This window comes from Eptatretus burgeri, chromosome 5 (assembly GCF_056783735.1).
Source record: "Eptatretus burgeri isolate ZD-2024b chromosome 5, Ebu_testis_v1, whole genome shotgun sequence".
In the NCBI taxonomy this organism is placed as follows: Eukaryota; Metazoa; Chordata; class Myxini; order Myxiniformes; family Myxinidae; genus Eptatretus; species Eptatretus burgeri.
Window position 1 is genome coordinate 70,090,427 of NC_140965.1, and position 18,615 is coordinate 70,109,041.

The 18,615-nt window shown below is 43.8% G+C and overlaps 1 protein-coding gene across 6 annotated transcripts in view; it reads left to right on the forward strand.

Moving 5' to 3' along the window:
- The window catches only part of LOC147026660 (pre-B-cell leukemia transcription factor 1-like), a 261,795-nt gene that overhangs the window by 114,211 nt on the left and 128,969 nt on the right, over window positions 1-18,615 (forward strand). The window contains exon 1 of one of the 6 annotated variants that reach the window (XM_085882343.1): window positions 16,613-16,967. The exons of the other annotated variants lie outside the window; for them this stretch is intronic. Within the exon in view, the coding sequence (XP_085738469.1) occupies window positions 16,910-16,967 (58 nt within the window). The 5' untranslated portion in view covers window positions 16,613-16,909. Of the gene's footprint in view, window positions 1-16,612; window positions 16,968-18,615 lie in introns of those variants that run through there. 6 annotated transcript variants of the gene reach the window in all.

An 18,615-nucleotide genomic window follows, 5' to 3' on the forward strand; every position in this document is an offset into this window, starting at 1 on the left:
TGGAAAACTGTTCTCCCCTCTCGGCTGTTGCCAATGCCTGACACCTTGCTTGGCTTGATGCCGTGGAAATAAAGCCTTCAAGATCGTTGGAATCTCCCGCAATGAAGTTGAGTTGATGGGCCTGTCACTTTTCCATCGCTGACAGGTTGGTGGTCTCTATCTTCTTCTGCCTCCTTTCTGGTCTTGCACCCTCTGTGCTTTGTCCCCCCGACCCCCCCCCCCCCAAGGGATTCGCAGGATGTATGCTGTCCACCAGCAATCCCCTTCTAGTGAAACTCCCAAAATCCAGAATCACTGCTCACCTCCACTCTGTTCTTCCTTTTTCACACCTGTGGAACCAACTTCCACATTCTCTTCAATCTCATTCTTCCCTCCAGGTCTTCAAGACACCTGTTCACCACGATCTCAGATCACCCCCCATTCAAAACCATGTCTTCTATACCCGTTAAACCAACCCTCCCCCATCCCTCCCCCCAACTCATGCTTCTGTATCCATAATTATCCACCCCCTGCATTCTCTCCTACCCCTCAATTTTACCCTGGCATCCCTTGTTGTCCGTCTTCGTTTATTTTTCCCTCAAACATGCTGTTGGCATTTCCCCCTTCTCTTTCTGCTGGTCTTTTTGTTATGTTGCATCCTGACCGATTCTGTATTCCAGCTCTTCCATGAGCCTGGACTCTGTACACAAAAAACCCCACTGCATACATTGCAGCTGAAGGGTGTTTGTCATGGAGATTTGTATACAAAGTCGAGGCTCACTGAAGAGTGAGGTGACATGGTAGAAGGCAATGCACTACCAGTGGGGCATCAGAACAACACCGACTTGACAAGGAAATGAATGAAGAGAGAGAGAGAGAGAGACAGACAGACAGACAGACAGACAGACAGACAGACAGAGTAATCTGCAAATAGATTAGGAGAGGAACGAGGAAGGTAAAAAACATGACCGACGGAGTGACACTTCGAGACGACCAAGGGACCCCAGTCACAAACAGTACACGAAGAGGGATTTAATAAAACTGCACAGAGGAAAGTGGCAAAAAAAATCACATTGATATGCTGGTGAAAGAGTGATTTGTAAAGAAAGTAATGAGAGACTGTCGATGAAGATGAGATGAAGACGGGCGCAAATGGCATCGGGCCGGTTGTTATGACGAGTGAACGAGGTTACAAAGCCAAATAAGAGAAACGAGAAGAGAAAAGAGTGACACCGGCTGTGGTTCTGTGTCTGGGATAAAAGGCCAGCCTACTGCTGAGTTGGCCACGGAAAAGCTCTTGATAAGCGAGCGCTAAATAGAGCCCGTTATCGGCTCCGCCAAGGCCCACAATTCGGGCCTTTATGCTTCTCTCGTATTGACTAGCTCCCTTCAGAGGTGCTATTTATTTTCGCGTAATAAAATCCAGGCTTGCTCAATGCCACGTTCATGTTTTGCCATTTCTGTCTCCAGCACAGCTCTAACTTCCAGGCGTGTGGTGCTTATCAGAGGCCTTGCCTGCATGGCAGCAAGATATAAAAGTCTGAGCTTGCAGGCCTGCCATTGTGCCCAGGATTTTCAATATTGCAACTGACACCATAAGTCTGCTTTTCTGTCCCTCGTGTCTGTCTTTCCTTTTTGTCAAATGCTGTCCTCTGTCCGTCTGTCTCTGCCACTGTCTTCTCTTTTTCTCTGAATTGCACGATTTTTCTTGGTCTGCCTGTCTCTGTGCCTCTCTGTGGGACTGCTTGATGGCGAGGCCTGAATTTTGAGTCGTTTAGTTTTGCCGGCAGAAACCTTAAGTTAACGCAGAAACATTGTCCGAGAGAGCACGCTTCAAACGCAGGGCTTGTCTTCTTTGATAATCTCTGAGAGCTTTCTTTCTTAAAATAAAATCCTTTTTTTGTCCCAGTCTCAGTCTCCATCTTTTTGGAGGTTTGGCTTACTTGTTTGGCATTCCCACCTGAGCACATGGCTCGTGATGCTGGGATCCCAGGTTCAAATCCGATGCACTGTGTTGACTTATCCATCGTCTCGAAATGTCCTTGAAATTAATGTATACATATAATGCTGCCTCCTAATGCCCATGTACTGCATGTGATGTATGTACAACCTCCTCCGTAAGCCTTAGACACAGTTTAAATAAAGAATGGAGATTCAGGATCGTTCGACAATGAACCGTCTTGATGTCCAAGTCTCGCAGACGGCCAAACACATAATCTTCAGTCATCAGCACAATGCTATAAAGCAGTTATTCCACACGACATATTAAATGTCCTTTTAATATCCATGTGTATTGATTGTGACCAATATTTTTTCCTTTTTTACATCATGAAAATATCCAATTATTATCTTTCTGTGTGATCCTCGATTGTTTCCTGATCAATCAGGTTCTCTTTAAAACTCCTCATGTGGTTTGCTCCAAATTCCTCCTCCTCCTCCTAATCCTTCTCCTCTTTCTCCTCCTCATGGTTCTATTTTTTTGCTGCTTTATCCCCGTTCTCATCTGTGGGATTGGCTGGGGTAACGATAATGACCCAAGTCTTTCTGGAATCTGCTGGCCAGGCTTTCTATGACTGTGGCAGCGATTTTTCATTCGTTCAAGGTTCCGGTGATAACTTGCCGACCTTTCACGGAATACTGGGATGTTTAACGCCCACCAGCGACTGGTGCCGACAGATGGGTCCTCTTGGCTTAACATCCTTCCAATGGATGGCGCACACATCGATGCCTTGCCCTGCATGCAAAACACCTGATTGGCAGCTTGTAGTTTGGTCGGCATTCAAACCCAGGCTGGATAGCTCAAAGATGAGTGTGCATCCAGTGTATTCCACCTGTGAAGAATTTCTTGAGCCAAGGCTCCGAGTATATCATTTAAAACAGTCATGTGCATGCTCACGTGCACAAGCTTTAGAGTTCGTACCAGTTTTAACATCTTTCTTTCATCTTGAAATGTCACATGATTATGGGGACCATTTACAATAAACACAAAAACAGGAATCATTTGCATAATTGGGTTGACCTGTTGATTGTTCAAATCTGAAGTTGGCTCATGATGCTCTGAACACAGGTCAAAATCCCAAACACCTTATATATTTGTTCATTGTTTACTAATGTCCTTGTAACTCACATTGAAGTACACTGATGTCTTTGTTCTGCATGTGATGTATGCCTTCAATCAATGTTAACAATATATATGTAAATATATATATATATATATATATATATATATATATATATTACGGCTGTGGAAATTCGCAACACCATAAAGGTTCCTTAGATCAGTTATGACGCTAAGTTTATGTGCAGATAGTTCCCCACCGTTGTTTAAAGGGATTTCGTGTGATTCATCGGGCTGCGACTCTTTGAGATAGCCGTTTTTCTGTTCTATCGTTATTTTGGACGTCCGAAGACTTCAAACGAATGCCCCGTGAAAGGCCTACAACGGCGCGAGTTTCCCGCCTTTTTTTGCGGCGCCGGGGCTGACGGGAGAGGCTACGAGAGCTCGCTGGCGATTGGTGGATACGGGGTGTGAGGCGGCCGTGAGGAGGAAACGCCCATTTTCGAGGAGCTTCTCGAAAGGGCTAGAGGAGAGGCGGAGCCAAAAAGGGAGTGGAGCGAAGGGGCGGAGCCCCGTGCTTTATAGGACGAGAAAGCGGTTAGTGTCCTAGGCTGGCCTGTGGCGAGGTACGATCGCCCGGTTAACTACTCGCACAGGTACTTAGGTAGGTCGAATTTGGCGAACAACCCTATCCTGCACGGGTGGCCAATTGGCACGATTGTGGTGAGGTCGAAAGACCTACCCGTGACTAGCTCCCGGCGTTGTTCCGGGAGGGTCATGAGAGAATTGTCCGTTCCGGTGGACGACGTGGTCGCGATTCGAGTTACGTGGCCGATCGCACGCCGGGTGGGACAGAATTCGTAACAATATATATATATATATATATATATATATATATATATATATATATATATATATATATATATATATATATTCACATGACACTGAAAGGTCCTGAAAGTGAACCCTTCATCACAATTTTTTTGCTTTAATGGTCTTTTGGTCCCTCGAACTTCTCCTTCATGTCATGAACAGGTGTTCATGCTGATACTTGAATCGTTAATAGTTTGCGTCAGGTCTATGTGGCTCAAACAACGGCTAACTGTTTAAACTTCATCACAACTGATCATCACCTTTCTACAAGTTGCTTGTGTTCTCAATGCCATATTACGCATAGAATCTGAACGACCAACATCCGGTTCGAATCTGATGGAGACTTAAGCCGGAATACAAAATTATCATCGGAGTGTCATGCCACGTGATATCTTCCCGTTACATGCAATGAAGCATTATTAATAATTGAATGGGTGCTGCAACAGAGGACTTAACAAATCATTTATCAATTTTATACAAATACATTTTGTTCAGAAGATGTGTTAAACTGGTTTTGCCCTTTTTCATCTCTCATGGATGTCAGAGTTTGTAAGATGTCCTTCGATAAAGTAATCTTATAACTCGAGTTAGCTGAAGTTGCATTGTAATACTCATTTATGTAATATGATGCTGAGAGAATGAAAGAATGAATTTGTCCGAGAGGGCTTAAATAGTGTAATAGTATTAGCAGTTGCTCATCAGTTTTTATCCATACTGTACTTTGATGCAGGATGTGCTATGGTAAGGGTTGGTCCATCCATCCATTGGGACCATACTCTGTGCACAGCGTTGGTGCTGCCTAAGCAGTCTCCTTGGCTATTGGGCACAATCCTGGACGGGTCGCCACTCCGACACAGGATACCAGCAAGCTCGTACTCATTTTGCCAACCTCGGAAGGATAACAGGCAGAGTTAACCCCACCTGGTATTAATTCAACATCCGAGTGGGATTTGAACTCAGGATCCTTGGATTTGAACTCAGGATCCACCACCCTAACCATTAAGCCAACACCAGGTATATAAGGGTTGGTGAACGGATGAGATGTATGTGTGTGAGACGAGTCATCACGTTTACTTGGAGACAGATAGACAGGAAGGCACAAGAGGCAGGCGTTGAGGATATAAACAGAACTGGAGTTGAAAGATTGTTACCGAAGAGTCAAAGCTGCCAAGCACTTATTTTGGCTTTTAATTTTTGCCTTTATAAATCAGCCGCCCGGTGTTAACACGAGAAAGGAAAATGTGCTGCATTGGTGAAAAGGCTTGAAATTTATAAATTGCCTCATCGATTTGTTCAAGTTATAAAATGCTGTCGCGCTCATAACTTGTGCTGTCGTGAACACTCATTGTTGAGTGTTTGATATGAGATGAGAGCGATGCTGGCGTCGGGCATTTCTAAATTAGCAGCTCCTTTTATTTTTCCTTTTTTTTTGGTCGATGCAGGAGGCTGTAATTGGTGAGCTTACTCACTTTTACAGCGTGGGAGTACTCTAATACCCTGTGCATGGTATTACTTGTTAAACTAGAAGGGCACTCGGTGGAGCGCATACCTCCGCCACGTAATGCCTGATCCATGAGAACATATCGGGCCCAATACATTTTTGATACATCGTGCTATATATTGTTTTTGGCCCCATCTTTCAATGGTGAAGGATCACTTAAAAAATTAAATAATTCTCTTATCTAGATCCGGATTCAGATCTTCACCAATATGGAATCAATTCGTCCTTGCTACACACACAACGTGTCCACCAAGTTTTATCCGAATCCGTCCACAACTTTTTGACATATCCTGCACACAGCCAAATGGACAAACAGACAGAAAGGGGTGAAAACATAACCACCTTCACTTTCGGTGGCGGAGGTAATTATAACAATATTGGTGATTATTAATATTATTATAAACATGACAACATCTGTCTCATTCTTAAGAACACACTTAACTGATCACATCTGCCACGGAAAGTGGATGGAGGTTGTTTTCACCGATGGAGGACGTTTTCACCCGTTTGTCTGTGAGTAGGATATCTAAAAAATGTTGTGGACGGATTCTGACGAAACTTGGTGGACAGGTTGGGTGTGTGACAAGGACGAACTGATTAGATTTTGGTGAAGATCTGGATCCGGATACGGCTATTAGAATTTTTTAAGTGATTCTTCACCATTGAGAGATTGGGCCAAAATCGACGTCTTGGTCTCGTGATGTCTCAAAAAGTTGTGGACGGATTTGGACGAAACTTGGTGGACAGGTTTTGTAGGAGACAAGAACAAGCCGATTAGATTTTGGTGCGACGAAGACAAATGGTCCAGACGCAGATGTGGCCTATCAATGCAATACAAAATGTAAACTGTTCGACCTGGTGGAGGTATGCACTCTACCGAGTGCCATTCCAGTTACCCTCGCCGAAGGATTTGGCGAGGGTATTGCATTTGGGTCCATTTGTTTGTTTGTTTGTTGGGTCACCGAAATAGGTGACCTTTATTGTGAGTAATTCTGTCTGTTTGTTTGGATGTTTGTTTGGATGTTTGTTCATTTGTCATCAGCATAATTGGTAGTAAACGTGGGCCGATTTTGACCAAACTCGAGTGGTAGGTACATCTTATGACCTCGTGCTTTGGAAATTGTGATGGTTGCTAGGGACGCTTTGGTTCCCAAGCAACAACCGAAAAACCTTCAAAATCGGTATCATTCACGCAAAATCAATTCAGAAAGCCATTATCCCACGTAGGGTTATGAAATTTGGCACGAATGATCTGCAGGTGATGCTCAATCAAATATATTCCGGTTTTTGTGATGTATGGAATACTTTACCCGCAGCGCCCCCTACAATTAGGGTATGCGCGAAAATTGGCGAAAATTGAAGGTCCCCGAGCGACCAGGTGAGTGCATCGATACGAATTAAACTTTGCAGGTTCATGGTACTCATCGATTTGTACTAGAAATTTGCCTCAGGACATATTGACCAATTTCGCTTAGGTCAGGGGTCAATGGTCAATTAGTGCAAAAATAGATAATATGCGAGAGCTGGAGGTGCCTTCACGCCAAATGCTACTCCTCCTAGGGTTATGGTCGGATGGTCATGAAAATTCACACTAATCGTCTGGAACAAATTGTGCACAAACGATCGAGCCGGATTTTCGATTTAGATCTTTGTTCACCCACAACACCCCCTCGAACTTTGGGGATTTCCGATTTCAAACCGCATTTTCGGTACTTTTCATTCAAATGGATACTGAGTAGTTATCAGTAGATGGAACTGGATGAGATTTGATATGCATAATCTTAAGGTGATTCCCTATCCGCTATATGACATCCATTTTGCTCTTTATCTTATGGTTTCCATGCTCGGCGACCCATCGCCGCCTACCGGCTTGTTTATTTGTCTGTCTGTCCACACAGAAGTTTCATGTTTTTCTCCGCAACCGCTTGTCGGATTGAGACAAAATTTTCACCATTGGTGCGACTACTCATGCAGAATGTTTCAGTGATATTTATGACTTCATAGGTCACATGGTGTGGCAGCCATATTGGAAAACGGGAAAAAATTTGGACTTCTGTTTCTCTGAAACCACACTAAGGGAAATTTTGAAACTTGGTACGTAGCAAGTACTCATGGTGAATGAGGGTGATTTTTTTTTTGACTTCATAGGTGCCCTCATTATGACATCATAATTGCATATGTAGAACGCCACATCCGATCAGTATGAAAAATTTTGAGGGTCATCTCGGGATAAAATGGCCCACAGAAAAAAAATAAAATTCATCACGTCATTGGTCACGTGATTCGGCAGCCATATTGCTTTAGTTTTTAAAAAAACCTCAAAAAATCTTCTCTGAAGTGGCTGAACAGATTGAGGCAAAGCTTTAAACGTATGACCGCCTGTCCATGAGGAACAAAAGGTTCACATATATGATGTCATTGGTCACATGGTTTGGCAGCCATATTGGGTTTACCCTAAAGCCTAAAAAAAAATCTTCTCCAGAACGGTTGGACAAATCGAGGGGAAACTTCACACAAATGTTCCCCAAGCCATGGGTGTACAAGTAGCACATAGCAAGCACTCGCTCCTCATGGAGAATGAGTGTGGTATTTGTATGACAATAATAGGTGCTTGCCTTTTTAGGACGTCATAATTGCATATCTAGAATGCGACATCCGATCAGTATAAAAAATTCTGAGGGTCATCTGGGGATAAAATGGTCCACAAATTTTTTTTTGATAATGTCATTGGTCACACTAGTGCATGCCCGTACGTGCGTGCCCATACGTGTGTGGCTGTACATACAAAAAAAAACTTTCAAACCACGTGCCAGAAACAACAACCACACATGCCGTCCCTTTGCTCTCACGTGGCCATACATGCGTGGCCGTACGTGCAAAAAAAAAAAAAACAAAGAAAAAAAACAACCACACAGGCCGTTCCTTCGCTCTCGCATGGCCGTACATGCAAAAAAAAAAAGAAAAAAACTTTCAAACAACCACACAGGCCGTTACTTCGCTCTCGTAAATGACGACTGGATTGGGGCATTGTGTTTATCTATAAATGCACATAGAAATCGAGGAATTATAATATACACGAAGTCATCATTATCCGGAAGTCCATACGTTGTAACCCGTAATGGGGAACGCGGCTGAAGATCTCTTCCCCATCGGCCACGCCGACGCAGCAACGTGTCCTGTCATTGGTTGGTAAATAAATGGCCATAACTTGGGAAGCACTTGTCCGATTAATATCAAACCTTGAAAAGGCACAAACTCAGGTCCCCAGCAATATACCTGGCAAGTTTCAATTAGATCGGACCAGTGGTTGTCGAGAAACGGTGGTCACGCACGCACGCACACACACACACACACACACACACACACACACACACACACACACACACACACACACACACACACACACACACACACACACACACACACACACACACACCTGGAATTATAGATAGATGATTTGGCAGCTGTATATATATTTTTTCATTTTAAATCTTCAAAAATCTTCTTCTCGGAAATGGCTGAAAAGATCGAGGCAAAACTTTTCACATATGACCGCCTATCCATGAGGAACAAAAGTCATACATATGATGTCATAGGTCACATGGTTTGGCAGCCATGTTGCATTCACCTGAAAACCTATAAAAATACACCACTCAAAAGAAGTCCTGGCGAGGGTTTGCCATCTCTGATTGCTCTTTTTCTTGTTACCAATGTTTTCATGAAATGTTTTCACCCAACGTTCCTAATTTACCACTGTAAGCATCATAACTCGCACCATGCAAAATGATATGCCACATAACACGCCAGTGATTTAATACAACCTTTTATAATCGAAACAGGTTCGGGTATTGTGGGTTTCCTTCCCTCCCTTTAAATAGTTGCAGTACCGCTAACCTCAATGCAGTATTTCATCACCTGCCGCTTTAACACTGATAACTGGTTAGTGATGGTCACTGATAAGTTACCTGGTTAGTGATAAGTGATGGTGCTTGCAGTTAGATTACTCCAGGCCCACATGATAAGCTGATAGGTACATTGTACAAATAACGCTCCTGGAAATGGTTCGGGTTATATTAATTTCATTTTTTTCCCCCCACTTTGAACAGTTCTTTTTATCCCCACCCCTTCTCAATACCACTGGGTTGATCTGTGAAGGGTTCCAATAAACCAAGCCCCTTACTCATACTGCTGGGACCAGTTTGGTTCAAGTCCCATATCATGTTCTCTTTTGGTCATTGTCTACTCGTAGCCTTGTTCACCTGTTTCTGAAAGGATTGGAGAGCGTGTGCGTGCGCGTGTGCACCTTCAGACCAACTTTACTATCGGGTCCCCAGGAGGCCAACTTTAATGCTGTGCCTCCAAGCTGCCTTCGGCACAGTTCGACAAAGCTTTCCAATTTAACCGTAACATTTGAATGTCTCGTTTAACCATAAGTTGATGTTGTACCTTCAATGTGCATTATGTCCAAGCTGGAGACGATCCACTGCAATCTATATCATGCATTCAAAGTCGCTTGAAAAATAACATCACACACGCAGCTTTTTGCAGAAATGAAATAGCATTATATATTTTGTATTTAAAAGAGAATGTTAAATTATGATAATGTATTTTTAATCGGAAAAATATCAAAAGGTGTCACCTCGAAAAAAAATACTTGAGAACCACCATCCTCAGGTATTGTCCGTTCATTCCCCCCGAGTAATACCCTTTAATTCAACATTCGGTGTCGATGAGCGAGTCCGCACTGGTTCTCCGATCTATTGTAATCTATATAGTATGTATCCCAGCAAGAGTAGATAGATAAATCTGTGTGAAGATTGGTGTTTCGCAGGCACAGCGTTGCATCACAATGTGTGCCGTCCCCTGGAACGACATTATGCTGGAGACACCTCTGCTAGCATTGGCTGATAGATGTTTCGACCTCACGGTGTCTTTCGACGAAAAGTAAGAAAGTTATTCCTGGAAAGCTCAAGTCCCAAATTCCTGCCTTAACGTCACCAACAAGGGGGGCACTGCATCAGGTGCATTGCCAAGTTCCCTTGTGATGCAATCGGCAGTCATGCGCTGCATATATGAGAAAATAAGCCAACTCATAATAATAAAATCGACATAAAAGGGAGTCCTCGAGTCCTGTTTGCGTTCCTGGGAAATGCTATGTATATCGGAACATATTTTTCCATAGGAATACATGTTATAATGGGGGGTTGAGTTCCTGGGAAATTTTGGTTGCCTCTTAGACAAGTCGTATAAGATATTTTTTTTAACAATGAATAAAGTACAATGAAGGTATCAAAAACATGTACAGCAGTTTAACACCACCAGTGATGGTTGGAGAGTTGGTTTGAGGGGGTGGAATGAGGTGAAGGAGTCACAGGGAGGTAGGGGAGGAGGGTCGTGGGTCATCTGCCTATTCCTCCTCTGCCTGCTGAGGTGATGGTGGTGCTTGTGGTGCATTGGAACAAAAAAAACAAAACTTAATCAGTGAATGTTGCTTTGCATTTTGTTGTTTTTCTTGTCATCTTGATGTTCTGGAGGTTATTGTGCCGCTTAAACTGTTCAAACCAGTCTCTGCTCGCGTTAACGGTTTCACTTTGACGTGACTCACCTTGTTCGCCCTTCAGGTCGTTAAATATACTGCAGGCTTCAACCTGGATCACAAGCAAACTTATTGGCACATGACGTTGGTTTTGGTCTTCGATCCAGGCTGATAATAAATGTTCCATATTCTCCATCACCAAACCACGAGTGCGTACACTCCTCGAAGCACCCAGTGGCGTATTGTACTGGCCAGCGGCTCTCACCGTGTCCTTGTTTGCCCTGATTGTCCTCACAGTCGTCAAGGGTATTCCATTGATGGCGGCTATATGCACTGCACGATCACCAGCATCGAACCACCTCAACACATCTAATTTAATCTGCAAGGTGACTACACTGCGTCTCCTCTTGCTCACAGAGGCACTAGCCTCGCTTGCCGATCGTTTGTCACCCATATTAAGACGTAAGTAAATACACGATCGAAAGTGAATATAATGAACCTGCTCACCCACATTCAACAAAGATGGCGGCATAACTATATTGTACAGGGCAGACAGAGACAGAGACAGAGACAGAGACAGAGACAGAGACAGAGACAGAGACAGAGACAGAGACAGAGACAGAGACGGAGCCGGAGCCTCCGTTTATTTATTTTTAAACATTTTTCATTTTTATACCGAAAGATACCTATTTACATCAGAAAAGAGTGTTAAAGTGATTCCTTATGATGTGGAAATTGAACCTGAGAAGAAGGGTAAAACAGTGGGGGAACGGAGACATTACGAGATCTGTGGAAGGGAGAGGGATGGGATGGGGAATATGGGGAATACAAGATGGACATTACAGGGACTTTCAGGAAGGAAAGAAGGGAATTTGAAGGAGGTGGGCTTGGGTGGATTATCGGGGGTAGAAAAGATCGAGGATTTGGATGGGGAATGATAAGAGGTGGTGGTGAACAGCTGTTTTGAAGGCCTGGAGTGAAGAATGGGAATGAATAGAGTGAGGGAGTTTATTCCAAAGGTGGGGAAAAAGAGGAATGAGAGAGTGAAGCTGAGCAGTGATTCGTGATTTTGGTAGTTCTGGCGGACCTTGAGCGCCCTGCGGAAATATGGTGGGGACAAATGGCAGACACAGCAGGGGGGCGAGACCGAAGAGGAGATGGTAGAAGACAGAAAGACCACCGACCTGCCTGTGGCAAGAGAGTGAGAAGCCCAAAGACAGCCTCACTACGGGAGATACCAATGATCCGAAATTCCTTGGTTCCCACATAGTGAAGCTGAGAAAGGTGGGAGGCAGGAGCACCAGCCCAGAGGGGAGCGCAGTACTCCATCAGGCTGCGGACAAAAGCTTTGTATGTGGTCAGGAGCTCAGGCGGGCCGAGGAGGGACTTTGCACGACGGAGGATGCCCAGTCGGCGACTGGCTTTGAGGGCAGGTTGGAAATGTGGCTTTCCCAGGAAAGATCATGGCAGATAGTGAGACCCAGAAGTTTGAATGAAATGACTTCTTCCGGAGGATTGTTGAGAAAGTAGATGGGGGGGGGGGGGGTTCCAGATGATCCTTTCAGAGAGACATAGTGAGAGTGTGAGATTTGTCCGGATTGAAAAACATGTTCCACGTGTTGGACCAGTTTGTGATTTTATCCAGATCTGCAGTGAGCGAAGAAGCTGCTGCTTGCCGGTCTGAGGGATGACAGATGATACGGAAGAGGGCTGCTCTTCTTCTTCTACTTCTTCTTCTTCCTCTTCTTCTTCTCTTCTTCTTCTTCTTCTTATTCTTCTCCTTTCTTCCCACTTATTCTTCTTCTTCACCTCATCCTTTCGTATGCAGCACAAGGCTGCCAGTAGCTTCATTGGCTGAGGGCACAGCTCTGCCGCTGATGCAACACTTTCTGTAGTTTAGGGCATGAAATTGGAACTTGGCCAGCATGCCGGCGAGAGCTCACCTACTTTTTATGAAGGACACCATGGGATCTTTAACGTTCACCAACTAATCCCGACAGATGGGACGCTCAGTTTAACGTCCATACAAGGAAGGGCGTCTCCATTGTTGCGTCGCCCTGCTTCCGAGACACCAGGATACAGTTTGTTGCCTGATCGAGATTCGAACCCAGGCTAGATGGCCCAGAGGCAAGTGTGCATATCTCTTGGCCATCCTGCCAGCCCAGGATGTTCATTGATTGTCCAATGTAGCTCAATGTACCAACTAAAAACGAGGAACACGCATTGACCACTAATTGCTCTCCAAGTTTGATGGCAGCAACCATGCTACGCCAATTATCAGCAAAATAGTGTGCGCTGTGAGATGTCGATTGCGTTTGCACCTGATGGCTTGGAACACCCTACCTTACCACTGATTACCACTGAAGGTTGCTTGGTGTAATTGTCAGTGACCATCGACCTGTGTAGAAGCTATAGCAAAGCAGACTAGTGAATGGTTTGAAAAGTAAAACCTGAAAAATGTTGGTTGTTTTTTTTACACCTGGATCCAGTCGTATCACTGCTTGTTTTATGTGTCATAGCTTTTATTGTCTGTGATTTAATAGTTGCTAAGGTCATCCTGTTGGTTGTATTGTCCTTTCAGCCTCCTCTGCTATTCCGACAGCCTGTTTCATTCGACAGGCATTGGCTCGACCCTGTCTAGAGACAGGCACAGTGGGAGGCTTTCTCAATGATTCTCTCAAACGGCATACTTGGTCTCGCCTCCCACCAGGCAGCACACTGGTTCCTTTTCTGCCTACTCTGTCGCCTCCATGGCTCTTGTTTGAAATGCAAATAGAGCTTGAGAATTGTTTTTAATGTGTGGGAGGCGATCCGGAGGGAGAGCATTTGCTTCTTTTCGTTGCTTTGCAGTCTTTTTTTTTTCATTTAATCTGCTCCATTGTGGTCTTATTACTCATGCCCTCTCACCTCTCTACCCAGCTGCTGCCCCTCTTCAGGGCACACCAGTTTGCCAGAAACCCTTTCCTTCTTCGGTTCTTAAGTCTCAACTCGATGCTCTCCATTCTTTCATACCCCTCTATTCTCGTCCCGTGAACTCTATTCTAGAGTCCATTGTCTTGAGCTTTTCCTTGTAGGCTTTCCTTAGGACTGCTTCCCATCAGTACCTCATGGTCTCCTGTTTTACTACTGAGCTTTACTACACCCTCTGAAAACCTGTTTTCACCCTTCTGCAACTCCTCACCTTGTACTGTGGTGCATTCATTTGACGTCATCGCATTGTTTTCCATTTGCCCCATTTTGTTTGTTGATCCAATGCCCCTGTCATTCTGCTCTGACACGAGCCTCGACACATGTATTGTAACCAAACTTGTAACCGCTAGAACGGCATTCGGTAGAGCCTATACCTTTGCAACGCTGAACAGCTTTGGTTTTGTATCTCATTGATAGGCTAGATCTGCTTCCGGACCATTCGTCCTTGTCACACACCAAAATCTAATCGGCTTGTTCTTGTCACCTATCCAACTCATCCACCAAGTTTTGTCATAATCCATCAACAACTTTGAAATAGGGCCAGCAACGATAAATGGCATGATACCTCTCAATGCTGCAGAATCATTTAAGAATTTTTGTCAAATTCTCCGATCCGGATCCAGATCTTCACCAAAATGGAATCAATTCGTTCTTGTCACGGACCCAACCTGTCCACCAAGTTTTGTCTGAATCCGTCCATACCTTTTTGGGATATTGTGCTATATATCGTTTTTTGGCCATATCACTCAAGGTTGAGGAATCACTTAAGTTCTCATATCCGGATCTTCACCGAATTTTAATCAATTTGTCCTTGGAACACGCCCAACTTGTTCACCAAATTTCTTTTGAATCCGTCCATAACTTTTTGAGATACCCTGCTCACAGACAGATACAGACATTCAGGGGTGAAAACATAACCTCCGTCCACCTTTGGTGGCCGAGGTAAAAATAGAGAAATCGAAAAGTTTTAAAGAAATGTACAAACTCCCCCCTCCCCGCCCGCCCCCCCCGCTCCCATAACATTTTTGGTAGCTTTGCATATAGCATGGTCTTTATTCACTTATCATAATGTTTTGAGCATTGTTTGATGTGCTCGTTGTTATAACTCAGTATGAAAGTGGAATGATCATCTCAGAAATGAAAATAAATAACAAACAGGCTTGGTATGCTTCCTGTCCATAAACATTTGTGCTTTATTTCTAGATTCGCAGACAATTTAAAGCTTGTTTCTCTTCCCGTAATGTTTCCATTTTTCTGTCTGTCCTTCCATCCTTCTCTACCATGTGATGGCAACTCATTAATAATGAGATTGTTTCTCGGTAGCTGTGAGTGAATGGGCTTTTTGGCCTTGTCCTAAGATGGACACCAATGGGAGTGTATCTGAGACGTGTAGCGCACACAAGACGGTGAGGAAGGTACGAAGCATGCATGAGGCTCGGTGAGACGTGAGGGTGAGATGAAGCGAGGTGTGAGTGTAATTGAAAGTCGGCCTGCGTGCCTTGCCACATGCAGTCAGTCAATAGCTCTGAATGTTTTATAAGCGTACACATGATCTCACCATGAGCCATAGAGGGAGCTTGAGGAAGGAGGGAGGGCTTGGTTTGAGAAGGGAGATAAGGGAGGGGTCGGTAAAGGGATGAAGTGGTTGAGACGATAAATAAAAAAACATGTGTGGGAGGAAAAAAAATTGAATGAAATGGGGACAAAACATTGATGTAGAGGAGGCAACGATCCAGGGTAATGCATGGGTTCCTTTGAACCAGTTCGGAGTACTTTGCGTGTGCTGCATCAGATGGCATCTCTAACTTGGCCATGGATGTAAATGTTTAATTATCCCCAAGCTGATGTAATAAATGTCAAGAATGTTTTTGAACAAACAACACCAATCGGAAGACTGGCTGACATGTCATATCAGCCGACAATATGTTTGTCAAGTTTTGCAAGTTGAACATCTTTTTTTCGGTTCTGACACAACATTTGAATTACTTTAGTTGTCCATTTGATATGTCCTGCTCCTGACATCTGCGTATTGCAATTGTATTTACTTGTTTCTCAGTTCGCCAAACAATAACTACACTTTTCCTGCAGCGTGTCTGGCACGAGCAAAAGAAAAAAAGAAAAAAAAACAAGATGTATTAACTACTCAATATTCCTTTTAACTGCTAATGAAGGTGTAACTACTCATCGCTCCTTAGAAACGACGAAGCTATAACTATTACATCTTCCTTTTATAGTTACAGGCCTCTGTTCTGATATACGAGATATCATTTTCCTTGACAGGAGAATAGGTGCTCCTAAAGCGATTTCATGTTGAGGAATATTCAAGGTAATTTGCCATTTCCTTGCCAGTGGCATCAAACCCAGTGACTGGGAATCTGGCCAGGGTTCCAGCACACAACGGCGTTTTCAAATGCAAAGTTTCGAGCTCACGGAAGGACTGGATGACAGACGATGTGAGGACGACACCGTAGAAGAAGAGTGAAGAAAGGTTGGGGACAGATGAGAGTGGAGTAAGCGGATAGGAACAAAGCGGATAAATAAAATACAAGTACAGTACATAGAATCCTGCAGGTGTATGTGGCTGGGCAGAAAGGGGAGGGGTGGGAGGAGTAAGTTTAAATGTCAGTGAGAATGTAATCGGACATTAATAGGGATAGAAGACATGATGAAATGGTGGTGGGTTGCCGTTTAAATGACCTCGACTAAAAATACATGGGGAAGCAGTTTCACAGAGAAGAGAAGAGGCAGGTAGAAGAGCTGAAGTGAGCAGTCAGCCTACATTTGAGAAGAGTAACTAGGTATTGGTTTATGTAAGGAGAGGTGATGTGGGAAGGGAGCAGGAGAGACTAAATATGAGGAAGTAGATGAGTACCAAGCCACCCTATATGTAGTTTGAGAGAAGCAAGCTGTGTCTCATTCTCCTGCCAACCTGGGATACCATTAACCTTCAGGGATTTGGTCTCCACTGCCTTAAGGAGTGCGAGATGATGGAATGCAAGGGCTACCAGCCCACTCGGGGGAGCCGTACTCCATGGCACTGCTAATGAACGGTTTGTAAACCTATCATAATAAGTATTTAATTCGAGACTTGAATGAAGAGAAGGCGTATTAAGAGCTGGCTTTCAAGGAAATACTTGGCTTTGCGAAGAATACGTAAGCGACAGATGAAACTTAACCTATTCCTCAAGGTAGTACCTTGTAATACATACACGCTTATCCATTCATGTGTTTCCACCTTGACGCCCTCTGCGTAGAAATCTTCGGGACTGGTGTGCAACCATTTCAGGACACTTCCTTTGTCCTCATTTGCGAACTCAATGCCTCCCAGATGTTCTTTGAATGTCCCAAAGTGACGGAAATCACAAGGTGACAAGTCTGTACTGAATGGTGGATGATTTTGAACCTCCTAACTTATGTCACCTCGAGTACTTGTCGTCACATTTATCCAGTTGCGAGTGTGAGCATTATCTTGCAGTAAAATGACGCCATGGAACTGCATACCTGGTTGCCGCATGCCTTTTGCTCATGCAACAAGTCTCTGGAGTACTGTACATCAGTAACTTTCCTACGTTTCAGAAATTACACACAAATTAAACCATTAATGTCCAAAACACTGTCGTCCATAATCTTTCTGGCTGATTGCTGAACCTCGACATTTTTTTTTTGTGGTGGAGACCAAGAATGTTTCCCCTCCATCCTGGTTCACTGACTCCGGTGTGCAATGTCGGACTCGGTTCTCATGTGTTGTCACAATCTTGTTCAATAATCATCTCTCTCTCCTACGGGAGGATTCCCTGAGCTGTTTTGACGACCACTCGAGTTTCCTTTTGATCAAACGTGAGGTCCTTTGATTCCCACCTTGTATTAACCTTAGATTGAAGCTCACTTGGGAATGAATGATCGCTTTCACACTTAAACGCCAACACGCAATTATTCAGCAATTTTTACGTGTGGTTACCTTGCGATTCTTTTTCTCCTCAATCATCTGTCCGACCTGTTTAATGTTCGTGAGTGACAGCAGTCGGTTACATGTGCGAATACTCAAGCCAAGATCGATCTCCAATTTATGTTCATATTTGAACTCGTTGCACCAGTTAAACAGAAGTATGTGAAAGACGTGCATCGCCAATTGGTGTACTGTAGAGACGATCTCCTGTCATCTTCACCTGGTTCAATGTCACCTTCACAAGAACTTCACATCCATGTGTTCCACAGGACACTTTTTTGTTGTTGTTGTTGTTGTTGTTGTTGTTGGCCGGTACCTTGCTTTCCGTAGAATGTTTTGACTGGTGTTTATATCATTACCTGCGTAAACCAGGGAGGGTACTATACTTGCACCAAAATTTAGCATTGAACTCTTATATCGGCACACTGAGTGAGTTCAACTTGCGAGTTCAACTTGGAAACTGTTTAAAAAAATAATATTTCCGAGGATAAATGTAAGATCCTAAAAGTTAACGCGATCGCGTGTGGGAAGCATACATACATTTTGGCGAGCAAAGGTTGGTTCAGACAAAACCTTGAATGATGTTCAGCACGGACAAATCAACAGGCCAGATGTTGTCTGTCAAACACGGATTGCATTGTCCAAAGAGGGTAATGCCAGTTGTTTTTACATGTACATTTGAAATTTTAGGCCAAACTATGTTTGCGTTTAGCTCATCCCTGTTACTTATTTATTGAAAGATTTAAAAGAAA